The sequence below is a fragment of the Martes martes genome, assembly GCF_963455335.1.
Source record: "Martes martes genome assembly, chromosome: 4".
Classification (NCBI taxonomy): domain Eukaryota; kingdom Metazoa; phylum Chordata; class Mammalia; order Carnivora; family Mustelidae; genus Martes; species Martes martes.
Genome location: NC_137891.1, coordinates 97,956,281 through 97,970,979, shown reverse-complemented (window position 1 = coordinate 97,970,979; position 14,699 = coordinate 97,956,281). Strand labels below are relative to the sequence as shown.

At 39.1% G+C, this 14,699-nt stretch overlaps 1 protein-coding gene across 1 annotated transcript in view; it reads left to right on the top strand.

Annotated features, from left to right (window-relative positions):
* CD53 (CD53 molecule) overlaps positions 1-14,309 on the top strand; it is a 28,760-nt gene extending 14,451 nt beyond the window's left edge. Inside the window, exons 2-8 of the mRNA XM_080801361.1 lie at positions 6,937-7,016; positions 8,478-8,654; positions 10,116-10,190; positions 10,711-10,806; positions 11,325-11,405; positions 12,525-12,608; positions 13,443-14,309. Of these exons, the coding sequence (XP_080657487.1) occupies positions 6,954-7,016; positions 8,478-8,654; positions 10,116-10,190; positions 10,711-10,806; positions 11,325-11,405; positions 12,525-12,608; positions 13,443-13,514 (648 nt within the window). The 5' untranslated portion in view covers positions 6,937-6,953 and the 3' untranslated portion in view covers positions 13,515-14,309. The remainder of the gene's footprint in view (positions 1-6,936; positions 7,017-8,477; positions 8,655-10,115; positions 10,191-10,710; positions 10,807-11,324; positions 11,406-12,524; positions 12,609-13,442) is intronic.
* The last annotated feature ends 390 nt before the right edge of the window (positions 14,310-14,699 follow it).

Below are 14,699 nucleotides of genomic sequence, written 5' to 3'. Positions count from 1 at the left end.
TTCTTAAACTCAACACACACAAAACAGATAATCATGTCAAAAAATGGACAGAAGACATGAACAGACACTTCTCCAATGAAGACATACAAATGGCTATCAGACACATGAAAAAATGTTCATCATCACTAGCCATCAGGGAAATTCAAATTAAAACCACATTGAGATACCAGCTTACACTAGTTAGAATGGCCAAAATTAGCAAGACAGGAAACAACGTGTGTTGGAGAGGATGTGGAGAAAGGGGAACCCTCTTACACTGTTGGTGGGAATGCAAACTGGTGCAGCCACTTTGGAGAACAGTGTGGAGATTCCTCAAGAAATTAAAAATAGAGCTTCCCTATGACCCTGCAATTGCACTACTGGGTATTTACCCCAAAGATACAGATGTAGTGAAAAGAAGGGCCATCTGTACCCCAATGTTCATAGCAGCAATGGCCACGGTCACCAAACTGTGGAAAGAACCAAGATGCCCTTCAATGGACGAATGGATAAGGAAGATGTGGTCCATATACACTATGGAGTATTATGCCTCCATCAGAAAAGATGAATACCCAACTTTTGTAGCAACATGGACGGGACTGGAAGAGATTATGCTGAGTGAAATAAGTCAAGCAGAGAGAGTCAAGTATCATATGGTTTCAGTTATTTGTGGAGCATAAGAATAACACAGAGGACATGGGGAGATGGAGAGGAGAAAGGAGTTGAGGGAAATTGGAAGGGGAGGTGAACCATGAGAGACTATGGACTCTGAAAAACAATCTGAGGGTTTTGAAGGGGCGGGGGTGGGAGGTCGGGGGAGCCAGGTGGTGGGTATTAAGGAGGGCACGTATTGCATGGAGCACTGGGTGTGGTGCATAAACAATGAATTCTGTTACACTGAAAATAGATACATTTAAACAATAATAATAATGAAAAAAAATACATAAGCCAGAGTATATTGCCATGAATTTGGAGAGATGGACAGGGTCAAATTAGGAAGGACTTTTTGATGTACACATACATACATAAAACCATCACTACATCAAGATAACAAACATTCATCACTTCCAAAAGATCAGTCATGGTCTGTTGTAATCCCTTTCTCCTGCCTGTCCCTACTCTACTTTTATTTACCTAACCCCCGCCAGCACCACTGCTTTCCTCTACCTCAATCCCCAATCATTGATTTGCTTTCTGTTGCTATACATTAGTTTCCATTTCATCTCTAAAATTTTATATACCTGGAATCATACATGTACTCTTTTCTTTGTCTAGCTTTGTTCATCCACCATACTTATTTTGAGATTCATCTACGCTGTGTTGTATATCAGCAGTTCACTTCTATTCATTCCTGAGTAGTGTACCATCTGATAGGTGTATCACTGTTTGTTTTTTCATTTATCTGTTGATGACCCTTTTGGCTGTTTCCAGCTTTTGACTATTACAAATAAAACTGGAATGAATATTCCTGTACAAGTCTTTGTATGGTCATATGCTTTTTGTTCTCTTTATAAATACCTTGGAGTGGAATGGCTGAATCATGTAAGTATATGTTTAACTTTTCACAAAACTGGCAAAATGTTTTTCAAAGTGGATATACCATTTTACACTCTCACTAACCACATCCTCATCAACCCCTGGTATGGTCATTTTTTTGTCTTTTTTTTTTCTTCTAATTTTAGCCACTCTAGGAGGGACACAGCAGTATCTCATTTTGGTTTTAATTTACATTTCCCTAATGATTAATGAAGTAGAGTTATTTTTCAGGTACATATTTTCCATCTGTGTATCTTCTTTGGTGAACTATCTGTTCAGATCTTTTGTCCTTTTTATTCTTTTGTCCATTTTCAAATGGGATTGTTTGTCTTCTGAATTTTGAGAGAATTCCCTCAAGGTCCATCTATGTTGTCACAAATGGTAGGATTTCCTTCTTTCTCATGGCTGAATAATACTCTTTTGTATATTTATCCTACATTTTTAAAAGATTTTATTTATTTATTTGTCAGAGAGAGAGAGAGAGTGCAGCAGGGGGAGCAGCAGGCAGAGGGAGAAGCAAGTTGCCGCTGAGTGAGGAGCCCAATGCGGGACTCAGTCCCAGGATCCTGTAATACAACCAGAGCCGAGGGCAGACACCCAACCAACTGAGCCACCCAGGCACCCTATACCACATTTTAAAAAAAATGAAATGTCAATAGATATACGTTGTTTCCATGTCTTGGCCAGTGTAAGTAATGTTACAATAAACGTGGGGTTGCAGATATCTCTTTGAGACCATGATTTCCTTTCCTTTGGATATAGGCCCAGAAGTGGAATTGCTGAGTTGTAGAATAGTTCTATTTTTAGTTTTTTGAGAAACCTCCATACTGTTTTCCATAGTGCCTGTAACCAATTTACAGTCCCACCAATGGTGCATGGCGGCTGTCTTTCTCCATATCCTCTCACCACTTGTTATATCTTTTTGCGGATAACCGTCCTAACAGGTATGAGGTGATATCTCATTGCAGTTTTGACATGCATTTTCCATGTTGATGATTAGTAATGTTAAGTATCTTTTTTATACCTGCTGGACACTTGTATGACTTTTTTGGAAAAATGTCTATTCACTTCCCCTGCCCATTTGTAAATCATATATTTGTTTTTGCTTCTTGTTATTGAATTGTATGAGATCTTTATATATTGTGGATATTAATCTCTTATCAGATATATGTTGCAAATATTTTCTCCCACTAAATAGGTTGCCTGTTCATTTTGTTGATGGTTTCCTTTGCTGTGCAGACCCACCTATTTATCTTTGCATTTGTTTCATTTGTTTTTGGTGTTATATCCAAGAAATTCTTGCCAAGGCCAATGTCAAGGTGCTTACACTTTATGTTTTCTTCCAGGAGTTTTGTGGTTTCAAGTCTTACATTCAAGTCTATAATCCATTTTTTAATTTTTTATTTAAATTCAATTAAGTAACATATAGTGCATTAATTTCAGGTATAGAATTTAGTCATTCTTCAGTTGCATATAACACCTAGTGCTCATTACATCAAGTGCCCTCCTTAATGCTCATCCCCGAATTATCCTATCTCCCCACTCACTTCCCCTCCAGCAACCCTCAGTTTGTTTCCTAGAGTTCAGCATCTTTCATTGTTTGCCTCCTTCTCTGTTTTTATCCTATTTTATTTTTTTCCCTTCACCTATACTAATCTGTTTTGTTTCTTAAATTCCATATATAGGTGAAATCATATGGTATTTGTCTTTCTCCAACTTACTTATATCGCTTGGCTTAAAATCATCTGGTTCCATCCACATCATTGCAAATAGTAAGATTTCATTCCTTTTGATGGCTGAGTAATATTCCACCGTATATCTCTCCCATATCTTCTTTATCCATTCATCTGTTGATGGACATTTAGGATCTTCCCGTATTTTGGCTACTGTGGATATTGCTGCTATAAACATTGGGGTACATGTGCCCCCTTCAAATCACTATTTTTGTATCAAGTCTATAATCCATTTTGATTTTATTTTTGTGATTGGTGTAAGATAGTGGTTTTATTTCATTCATTTGCTTGTGCTTGACCACTTTCCCAACACCTATTATTGAAGAAACTGTCTTTTTCCCATCATATATTCTTGTCTCCTTTGCTATAAATAAATTAACCGTATATGCATGGATTTAGTTCTGGGCATCCTATTCTGTTCTATTGGTTTATGTGTTTGTTCTTATGCTAATGTCATATTATTTTGATTCGTACAGCTTTGTAATATAATTTGAAATCGGGAAATGTAATGGTTCTAGTTTTGTTTTTCTTCCTCAAGATACCTTTGGCTATTCAGGGTCTTCTATGATCCTACATAAATTTTAGGATAGTTTATTCTGTATCTGTGAAAAATGCCACTGAAATGCTTACACATATTGCATTTAATCTGTGGATCACTTTGGGTAGTACAGACCCTTTAACAATTGTTAGGGTCCATATCAAAGGAGTGAGACTGATACAAAGCGAAGGTCAAGCAAAGCTTTATTTCACAACAAGCATCGAGAATCAAACTGACCGGTCAGGGCTATCTCTTGCAAAGAGGCAACCCCTCCCTGTCTCACAGACTAACTTTTATAGAGTAAAGGCCACGTAGTTGAGCCCGGCTACACACAGGTGGCCAATGAGATTACAATCCACAGAGAAAACTGCACAATCATGTTAGGTCACACATGGGTGGCCAATTGAATTACAATTCACCCTAGTAGATATATGTGTGCCCCACTGATTGGATGTCTCCACCTGGCCTGACCTGCCCTTGTATCTGGGCTTTGCTACCCGGGACTGGTAGCTAGGGAGACAGTATGCATGCCCCACTGACTGGTTGTCTCTTCCTGGCCTGACCCACCCCTGTATCTGGGCTTTGCAAGTAAGTTCCTCTGGGAGGGGCAGGGTCAATATAAGTTTACTGCATAGGGTCAATCTAAGTTTACTGCATAAACAACAAAATGGCTCCCTCTGATTAAGTAGGCCCTTACATTACAATATTCTTTCAATCCAGAAGCATGGAATATCTTTCCATTTATTTGTGTCTTCTTACACTTCTTTCATCAATGTCTAGTTTTCAGTGTCTAGATCTTTTACCACTTTGGTTAAACTTACTCCTAAGCATTTTATTCTTTTTCATGCTATTTTTAAATGGGATTGTTTTCTTCTTTTTCTGATAATTCATTACTGAATATTCTTTAACCCAATTGGCTATCTTGGGGCATACCTGGAGTACTTAGACCATTACATTTACTTGCTATTAATATGGTTAGAGTTGAGCATATTTGTTTTTTCTTTGTCCCATCTTTCTATTTGTTTTCTGTTTTCCCCATATGTTCTTAGTTTTTGTCTTAGTCTGTGCAGGTTGCTAAAGCACAATATACTACAGACTGGGTAATTTAAAAACAACAGAAATATATTTCCCACAGTTCTGGAAGCTGGAATTCTAAGATCACGATGCTAATGTGGTCAGGTGAGACTACTCTTTTGGGTAGCAGACTTTTTGTTGTGTCCTCAAAAGATGGAAGGAGCTAGGAAGATTTCTGGGGTCTCTTTTATAAGATCTCTAATCCTATTTAGGAGAGTTCCACCCTCATGACCTAACTGTGTCCCAAAACCTTACGTCCCTACACCATCATGGGCATTAAGATTTCAACATGTAAATGTTGTGGGAACACAAACATTCAAACTGTAGCAGTTTCCTTTTCCTCTTTTTTTTTCAGGCTTCTTCCAACTAATCTAGTATTTAAAAAAAATTTTATCTCCTTTGCTGGCTTATTTTTTTAAAGTTTTATTTATTAATCCTTTGGTGACTTATTAATTCCCCATTTTGCTATTTTAGAGGCTGCCTTATGGTTTATACTGTACATCTTAAATTCATCACAGTCTATCTTCAAGTAACATTACCATACCACATAATGGAACTTTATAGTATACTTCCATTTCTCCCTTCCCAGAGAGTTCCTTTAAGACAAAATAATCATGGGTTTCATTTACTGAGTACAGCAGTATATAAGTTTCTGTTGTAAGATCATTTCATTTTCACATCCACCCTAAGAGGTGTAAGTATTTCCCCTCATTTTACATAGGAATAAATTGTGACTAGAAATGTTAAGTAAATTTCCAAATCTCATGTAGCTCTTTAGTGGCATATGTGAGAGTTGAATTCAAGTTTGACCTCAAAGCCTATCTAGTAAGTCATCATATTGACTTCCCAAGTATATACAAACACACTTATAATATAATCAATTTTACTTTAACTTGGCTAAAATATTGGTGAAGAATTAAGAATAATACTGAGGGTCAAGATAAGAAGGGGAAAGGGAAAGAGAAGGACAAAATAAAAGAAAAGGAAAATAATATGAGATAAATATATATATTTGGTCTTTTCAAGAGAGATTATTTTATTGTGGAACACAAATAGCTCATCAGGCTTATTAATAGCCTAGACGACCTATCCCTCAAGACCATCTGATTTCTGGATAGCTTGATACTATTAAGAGAGTACAGGCAATAGATTGTGTAAGCAATCTATATACTAGAAAAGGCATAGTTCTAATGGGAAAAAAACAATAAAATAGCATTCTGCTTTATATAGCAGGCTTATGTGTGGTTTTAAAATATGAGTTACTCTATAAAACCAAATTGTGTCTGAGAGAAAATTCAAAATTGTGTATTCAGATCTCTAGAATTGAGGGTGAGGGTTTGCACATTAATGCCTTGCTGAGAAAATGAAATTATATATATATATATTTTTTAATCAAGCTCCCATTGCTATCTCTTCATTTCTCCATTGGATATTTGATAGCTAGTTTTATCTCTACCATATGATTGACATCTCCTGGAAGATAGCTACTGCTTAGTCACAGTTACATCTCCCATAGTATCTAGAATAAAAAACATCATAAACGTTTCTTCAGTAGAAGAATGAATCATACATATGTATGTTCCCCCACTTTCATGTGGAGAGTTTTATAAACCAAATGTAGTATATATATACATCTCAGGGCATTTAAGGAACTGGTTGATCAAGTCACTGACCTCCACAGCTGATTAATTCCTGACCCCTAGCCTGCTTTCTTGAGTAAATGCCAAGCACTCTTCTCTGAGCATTGGCCTAGTTTGTGTTACTGTGACTCACTCCTCCAAAAGCAACTCTATTGCTTTCCTCTACAGTGCTTAATTCAGTGATAAGTATTCTTAAGTATTCTTGATAAGTATTCTTGGCTTGCGAATTGGAGCAAAAGTGAGTGTCCAAGATAAACCAATTGGTTCAGAGACTGGAAAACAGGGAGTTTGGGGAAACTTCCCAGAGGATACTCACAGATCAAACCCAAGGTCATGCTGGAGATCTTGAACTCTGAACATTTATGCTGTCTGCTCACCGGTGCCACCTTACAGAGCCAGGTAATTTATTTCCCCTTTTTTTCCTTTCACTTCTTAGGGTAAGAATATCCCAGCATGGGCATGAGTGGCTTGAAATTGCTGAAGTATGTTCTGTTTTTCTTCAACCTGCTCTTTTGGGTAAGTGTGCCTCTTCTGAGCATGAGGAGCTCATCTCCTCCCAGCTCCATTCTATTTCTCTCTCCTCTCCTGAAGATCCTGGTATGGAGAGCATGTCCAAATGGCATACCCAGCTTAAAACAAGGGAGTAATAATTTCCCTTCTTCCCATTCTGCCATTGTATAAGTCTGTAAAATTGAAAAGTACCAGTGCAGTTATCTTTTTTAAATTATGTTCAGTCAGCGAGCATATAGTACATAATTAGTTCTTGGTGTAATGTTCAATGATTCAATAGTTGCATATAACACCCAATGCTCATCAGAACACATGCTCTCCTTAATACCCATCACCCAGCTACCCCATCTCCCCATACCTGTGCCCTCTGAAACCTTCAGGTTGTTTCCCAGAGTCCATAGTCTCAGGGTTCATCTCCCTCTCTGATTCCCCCCACCACTTCAGTTTTCCCTCCCTTCCCCCATGGTCTTCCATGCTACTCCTTATGTTCCACATGTGAGTGAAACCATATGATCATTGTCTTTCTCTGCTTGACTTTTTTCACTTAATCCCCTCCAGTTCCATCCATGTCAATGCAAATGGTGGGTATTCATCCTTTCTGATAGCTGAATAATATTCCATTGTGTATGTGTACCACATCTTTATCCAGTGCAGATCTATTGGCTTGCTATTCCTCTCTCTGGGGACTTAAGGCTACTACTGCTCACTGCTGACATCTATGGGTGAGAAACCTGAGACCCTCTATTCTGTGAATAAATAACACTTTCCTGCTCCCCTCCCTCCCTTAATCCCTTGGATGAATAACTGATTGAAAGGGATGTCACCTTTTCTGGGAAGGTTTCACCGCACCAAATTAAGCAATTGAATTTCAAACATAGGATCAGTTTGCACTCATGTGTCTATGAGAAGATTCTTCAAAGTTTGGCTTCTCTAGTTTTCTGTCTAGCAAGATAAACTTCTCAACCAGGCATCCCCTCTACATTGTTGTGGTTTCCAAAGGGAAGACCATGTGTAAGATGTTGTGGGAACAAGGAGTAGGAGAGCTGAAGATTGAAGATACTATATTACTCACAGTGAGCTTCCCCTGGTATCTTATATGGGTAAGATGAAGCATGAGTGGGACATCACAGGAGGAAAGTAGGATCACTTCTTTTCTAGGTGCAGGGGAAAGCTGGGTAAAGAGGGTGTTCATGAGAGTCTTTATAGAGCCAATGGAAAATATGATTTTTTTTGATTCTTTGGTGGGAAAGTTAAAAAAATTTTTTTATTATGTTCATTAACCAACATATAGTACATCATAAGTTTTTGATGTGGTGTTCAACAAGTCATTAGTTCCATAGAAGACCCAGTGCTCATAACAACATGTGCCTCCTTAATACCCATCACATGGTTACCCCATCCCCCACCCTAATCTCAAGTGAAAATGTGAGCAGATATTCAAGAATGTTGTGGGATTCTTTCTTTCAGTTCTGTGGCTGCTGCATTTTGGGCTTTGGGATCTATTTCCTGATCCACAACAATTTCAGCCTGTTCCCCTCCCTCACACTGGGCAATGCGTTTGTCATCGTGGGCTCCATTATCATGGTGGTTGCCTTCCTGGGCTGCATGGGCTCCATCAAGGAGAACAAGTGCCTGCTTATGTCAGTGAGTATCTTGCAGCAGATGTGGTACCTTAAGTAGAGAGACATGATACCTTAAGTCCCAGGCAAGATGTTCCTTGGTAGCTAACCTATGGGCACAGGGAAATCATAGGAACATAGGATTGGCACTTTAAGCTGGCCAAATCTGTCTAGAGCAATAGTATTTTGTTTCTGACTGGGGTCCCAGGGATAGGTGGAAGAGGACATTGCTATCCTCCTTGGGATTCATTGTACAGTGTTAATAATGACCCTTGTCATAATTTCCCTTTATGACATTTTATTTCTTCATGTTTGGTTGAAATCAAGTGTTATCCATCTGCCTAAATGCTTTCACATCAGTATGTATTTTTAGGATCTGAATCAGAGTCACTAACTAATGGAAAATATAATCTCTAGATTCTTCTGGGTACTGTGATCCTCCTAAAATGACAGAAGATGCTTCTCCAACTCAGATCTGCACAGGATACATGATGGTGTGATGATCCAACTTAAGTGAGGCCCTAGGTGGTAGCCATTGTGATCTAACATGAGAGATGCTAGAGCTTTTCTGTTGTTCCCTGTCAGTTAAGACTCCTGAAGAGCACATTTAGGTTCGGTTTTACCTATAAGCTCTATGAAAGAAGAGCTCCTTGTATCTCTAAGTGGACCCAGAATAGTGCTTGATATAACAGTACTACTCCATCCTTAGTAAGGGTTCCCAGTCACGTTGGTTTGTCCTTAGGTTATTTGGTTAATTTTCTTTCCCTTATGGGTCAACTCTTAAACTGGAACCAAGGCATAGAATAAAAAGTTCCTGTTCTCAGTTCCCAGATTAATGGTAAAAGATGGGAGCTGATAGACATAGGGAAAAGATTAAACAGGTTTAAGTAGTCAAAATTAATGTTGGGATAAAAAGGTGAAGTAGAATAAGTGACAATATGTTTTCTGTTGTGTGTGATTAGCATAAAGGGAGTAAGCATCTACAGCTAGGGATAACTAAGTATTAGGACTGTGATTAGAATACCTCTTCTCCACATCTGTACAGGGCTCCTCTCAACTTCCACCATCACCTGATCCCAACCCCAAACTAGCCCTGATCTTGCAGAAAGGACCAGGCCCCAAACTAAAGACATATACTTTAGTTTACTGCTCTTTTGCTCAACTGTTTCAAAAAGCTGATGCCAAAATTGCTTCACTGATTCAACAAATAATATTGCATACTCATTATGTGCATGGAGCTGTATAGGCACATGTGAAGAGGAGAATAAAGTTAGAAGACAGCTGATCTGCCATTTAAAGACTTGGAGTCTAGTTGTACAAGAATGACACATATTCCTCACAAAACAAAAGGCCTATGAAGGCCTGAGCAAGCAGAAATAGGAACTTCTGTACACGTGTGGAGACACATCTGGATGCTCCCAGGGTGCAGTGGGAGTGAGGGAAGAACTAGGATCAGTGCTATGAGCATGTCTCTACTTTGCCTCAGTTCTTTTTCCTGCTGCTGATTATCCTCCTTGCTGAGGTGACCATGGCCATCCTGCTCTTCGTGTATGATCAGAAGGTAAGTTATAAAGATCAAATTGTTGTATTTCTCACTGGGGAGAAGAAGTCCTGTAATAGAGATAGAGGCAAAGTGGAAGGATGGAAGAAAGAAATTAACTGTAACTGGGGGGGGGGGTGCGGATTTCATGGAAGATTGCAATTGAATCATGCTTTGAAGGATGAATAGGAAGAAAAGTAAAAACAAGTTTATCCTCCACCTACTTCTTTCCCTCCATGTGTCTGGCAGTAGAAAATGTCTGTCTCCATGCCTAAGAGAGAGCCCATGCTTTGATTATCTTCCTCTGAAAAACGAGAGTTCTGGAAAGACAAGAGGCTACTATGAACTTCTTCCTGCAATGCTACTTTAGTCTCAGCACTTTTCCCTGTATATAAACTCCTGCTCCTCACTTCCTTAGCTTTGAGGAGATCATTTGGAAGGGAGGAGCAAATGGAACGACCAGCCATTATTAGAAATTTCTTGTTCCTTGAACTCACCTGCTTTTTGTAATGTCTTCTCTGCTGGAATATGCCACACCCAGTTGAATAATTATGTGTCTACGAGCCTGACTGAGAGCATCCAGCAATACCACTCGAACAACAGCACCAAAGCAGCATGGGATTCCATCCAGTCATTTGTGAGTACAGATAGAATCCTCCTCAGCTTCGCCCAGACTTAACTTTCCAACCTCAGTGCTTGGAGGCTAAAGTAACTTCCCTTCTTGAAAGGTCCAGAATCTAAGGTCTGCAGCCCCTAGGTCCAAAATAATGTTTAGCAGTCACAAACACGAATCTGTCTGATTGGTACAAAGTTCTCTACATTCTCTCATCCTTCACATTCTCAGGTAGGCTCACTGTCTAAGCCCTACTAAGATCTAAGGAAGACCCAAACATGTCAGACTGAATCCCCTGTGTACTTAATTTTTCATCTGTAAAATGTTAATAAGTTAAACATGACCTTTCTACTTGAAGGAGATTTATGTGAATGAAATGGTATAATGGATCTGAAAATATTTTGTTCTAAGGAGCCATAGTAGTAAGCTAATTCCGTATTTTCCACTATAGTCAGATCTGAAGGGCCCACCATTTCTCCAAGTTACAGTTTTCCTTCTGTTAACTTTCTAACCATCATGTTTTTGGGGTGTTTGGCTTTTAGCTGCAATGTTGTGGTGTAAATGGCACAAGTGATTGGGGCAGTCACCCACCAGCATCTTGTCCCTCAAATCCACAAGTTCAGGTAATTTTTTGGCAACTTTTCTGTTATTAGCATCTTTGGTTAAACTTTCAATTATCTTAGAAACTCCAGTCATACAGGACTTAGTCCTCCCAGCCAGAAACAAGGAACCTTGGATAAAATAGAGGCCAGGGAGAAAACCAGTTTACTAAACAAATTAGATAAAAGTTGTCCAGACAACTAGACAAAAGAAAAGAAAGGAAAAAGCTCATTAGACTAGAGATGCCATCACAAATCTTGCTACCCTAAACTATTACATTAGAGGGGGAAAGTTTATCTGATAGTGGCAGAGGATTATATCTACATTTTTCTTGAGCAAGAAGTAGGTCTTATGGTTGAAAGTGAAAATTATAAAGTTGAGGTAGAAAACCTCTCCCTTTTCCTGTTACTCTGCTTTTCTTCCTTGGAAATGGCAACATCCAGCCTCTTGGTAAAATGAATCATTAGTAAAAGAGTCTGGATTTGGGGGAGAGAGAGTTGGTAGAACTATTGAAACAACCTGCCCACTTATTTTTTTTTTCATTGTGTTATGTTAGACCTCCAGACTAGGGTGAGAGAAGAAGCCAAGATTATATTCCAAGATTAAGTTCCTAAATTCCTGTTACCTGGTGTTATCCACCTTAGGGTTGTTTGAAAATCTCCAGAAATTTTTAGGTCTATGAAGAAAGATTGAGATACTCACCAACTAACCATGGCCTGGAGCTTGGTAGGGCCATGATAGATTCAGGTTTCAGCAGGAGCTGAAATGCAACCAACCCTAGAATTGCATAGGCGATCTCCCCATTTATTTGTCCCAAGTCAGCAGAGGATGTTTAAAGAACATAAGGACATCTATTGCTGAAATGCCTCTCAGGAGCCACTTTAACTCTGTATGTAGAAATCTAGGACTTTGGCGTTAGGTGCTACTATGATGATAACAAGACCAGAAAAACTAATTAAACTAATTAAACTACCAGTCTGTAGTTTAATTCCCTGCTTTATGCCTGTTCCTTCATACACAGAAAGAAAATAAAATGGCCTAAGTCTTTTGGTATAAGGCAAAATATGAACTATCTTCTGAAATTAGGTTTCTTGTCAAGTCAGTAATAGACTGGTATCCTTTGTATTTGTAATTTTTTCTAGGGTTGCTATGCACAAGCAAAACTGTGGTTTCACTCCAACTTCCTGCACATTGGAATCATCACTATCTGTGTATGTGTGATTCAGGTAGGAACTTAAATCATGGGACTATTGTGAAGATTAAATTAGGTAAGTCAAGTAAAGTTTTAGAACAGTACCAGATACATAGTACATGCTCAATAAATGTGAGTTTCCCCAGTCAGGTAGCAAATGATGTCATTACCAATTTAAGGCATACAGAAAATATGCTGCAAGATCTATCTGGTCAACTTATCACTAAGAGATATGAGTGCTTCATAGTCAAATTAAAAACCATCAGGCAGACTTCTATTTTGGTCATTCACTGAGCTGGTGTGGAAAACCTTGTGATAGAATAGCATTCTTTGTGAGTAACTGGCCTTGTATGCCAAACAGGAGCTGATGATAAAAATCATAACCATAATTTCTCTGCTTAGCATGGTAAGTCAGGGGTGAATTGGGGATAGTTTTGTGTTCTTTTTTATTATGTGACATTTCTACTAATTTTATACCCAAGTATTTTGGGTATGTCACAGAAGAGCTAAGATGTAATCAAGAAGCTCAGAGGGAAGTAATTTTTCTCTGCTTGGAAACTAAGGAATCTCAGGGCACAGGGAGAGATGACTCATTGCACAAAGTGTTGACTTGTGCAGTACTTGACTATACAAGTGACTTCTTAAGGAGACAAAGATGTCCCAACACTCTATCCTCTACTGTTCTGACACCATCACCCCCACTACCATCCTAAAGCAAAAGGAGAGAATAGAGAAGGAATTGGGGAACAATGGCATGAAGGGTGGTTCCAGTATGATGGACACTCTTTTTCTCTGGGGCTAATCCCAGGGGTGTGGGAGAGATGGCTCCTCCTATGAAGACTTCACATTTTCTCAACTCTTTTCTCAGGTGTTGGGGATGTCCTTTGCGCTGACCTTGAACTGCCAGATTGATAAAACCAGCCAGGCCTTAGGGCTGTGACATGATACTGCCTTGTGTGGAGAGGCTTATTTCATCTTTGGAAACCCAAAATCAGTTATTAGCATGGAGGCTTAAATGGTCACCTCGGCCTGGTGTCTCTGTCCCCTTCTCATCTTTTCCCTGTTTTGGTCCCTGTATCATAAAACCAGAAAAGAAGGTATTAGCCAGACATTTCCCATCTCAGGCACCAGAACAATGATTTACCCACTCATGGGGCAGCTATGTCCCTCAAGGTGGTGACACTAATACCTGAGCATTTTTTGGACATGAGAAGCCAAGAGAACCTGCACTAATGGCTCAAGATCAAAGGATGGGTTTGGGACTTGAATTTTTTCATCTGCTTGTTGTCAAATAAGGCTCCAGCTTCTAAATCATGCCCAGTCCACTCTCCAAAGCCAAGCAAAAGAGAAGCTGAAGGGAGCTCTGGGGCCAGACTCTTTGGATCATTGTCACGACCCTCTGCTTCATTTTGGCTGGGCCTGGGCCTTCACTATAGGAATGACAGAGTACTCTTTCTCCAAAGAGAAACTTTGCAACTTCCTTATTAAAGGACCTTATTGATTCTTTGTCTTTCCAGAAGTAACTTCCCAGTGATTCATATCCTGACTTCAGCCAGTCTCTTAGCCTTTGAGTTACATAACTATGGAAGAACTTAGCAGGATCGGTATCTCTAGTGGTTTAGCTGATAATCACATTTGTAAGAGTTCTGGTATTATTTTTCTATCAAATAAGGTTTTGTTAATGTACTATTTTATCTCTTCAATAAATAAAACAGCTTATGATCTGAATCATTACATTTTCATTCCTATATCTCAAATGTTTTCTGTGACTCAGACTGATTGCCCTGCCAGCAAGCTGGATATATTAGTTATCCATTGTTGCGTAACAAATTATTCCAAAACTTAGGGGCTGAGAACATGTACTTATTATCTTACATTTTTTTAAAAGATTTTATTTACTTATTTGACAGACAAAGATCACAAGTAGGCAGAGAGGCAGGCAGAGAGAAGGGGGAAGCAGGCTCCATGCTGAGCAGAGAGCCTGATGCAGGACTCGATTCCAGGACCCTGGGATCATGACCTGAGATGAAGGCAGAGGCTTTAACCCACTGAGCCACCCAGGAGCCCCTTATCTTACATTTTTTGTGAGTGATGAATCTGGGAGCAGCTTAGCTGAGTGATTCTG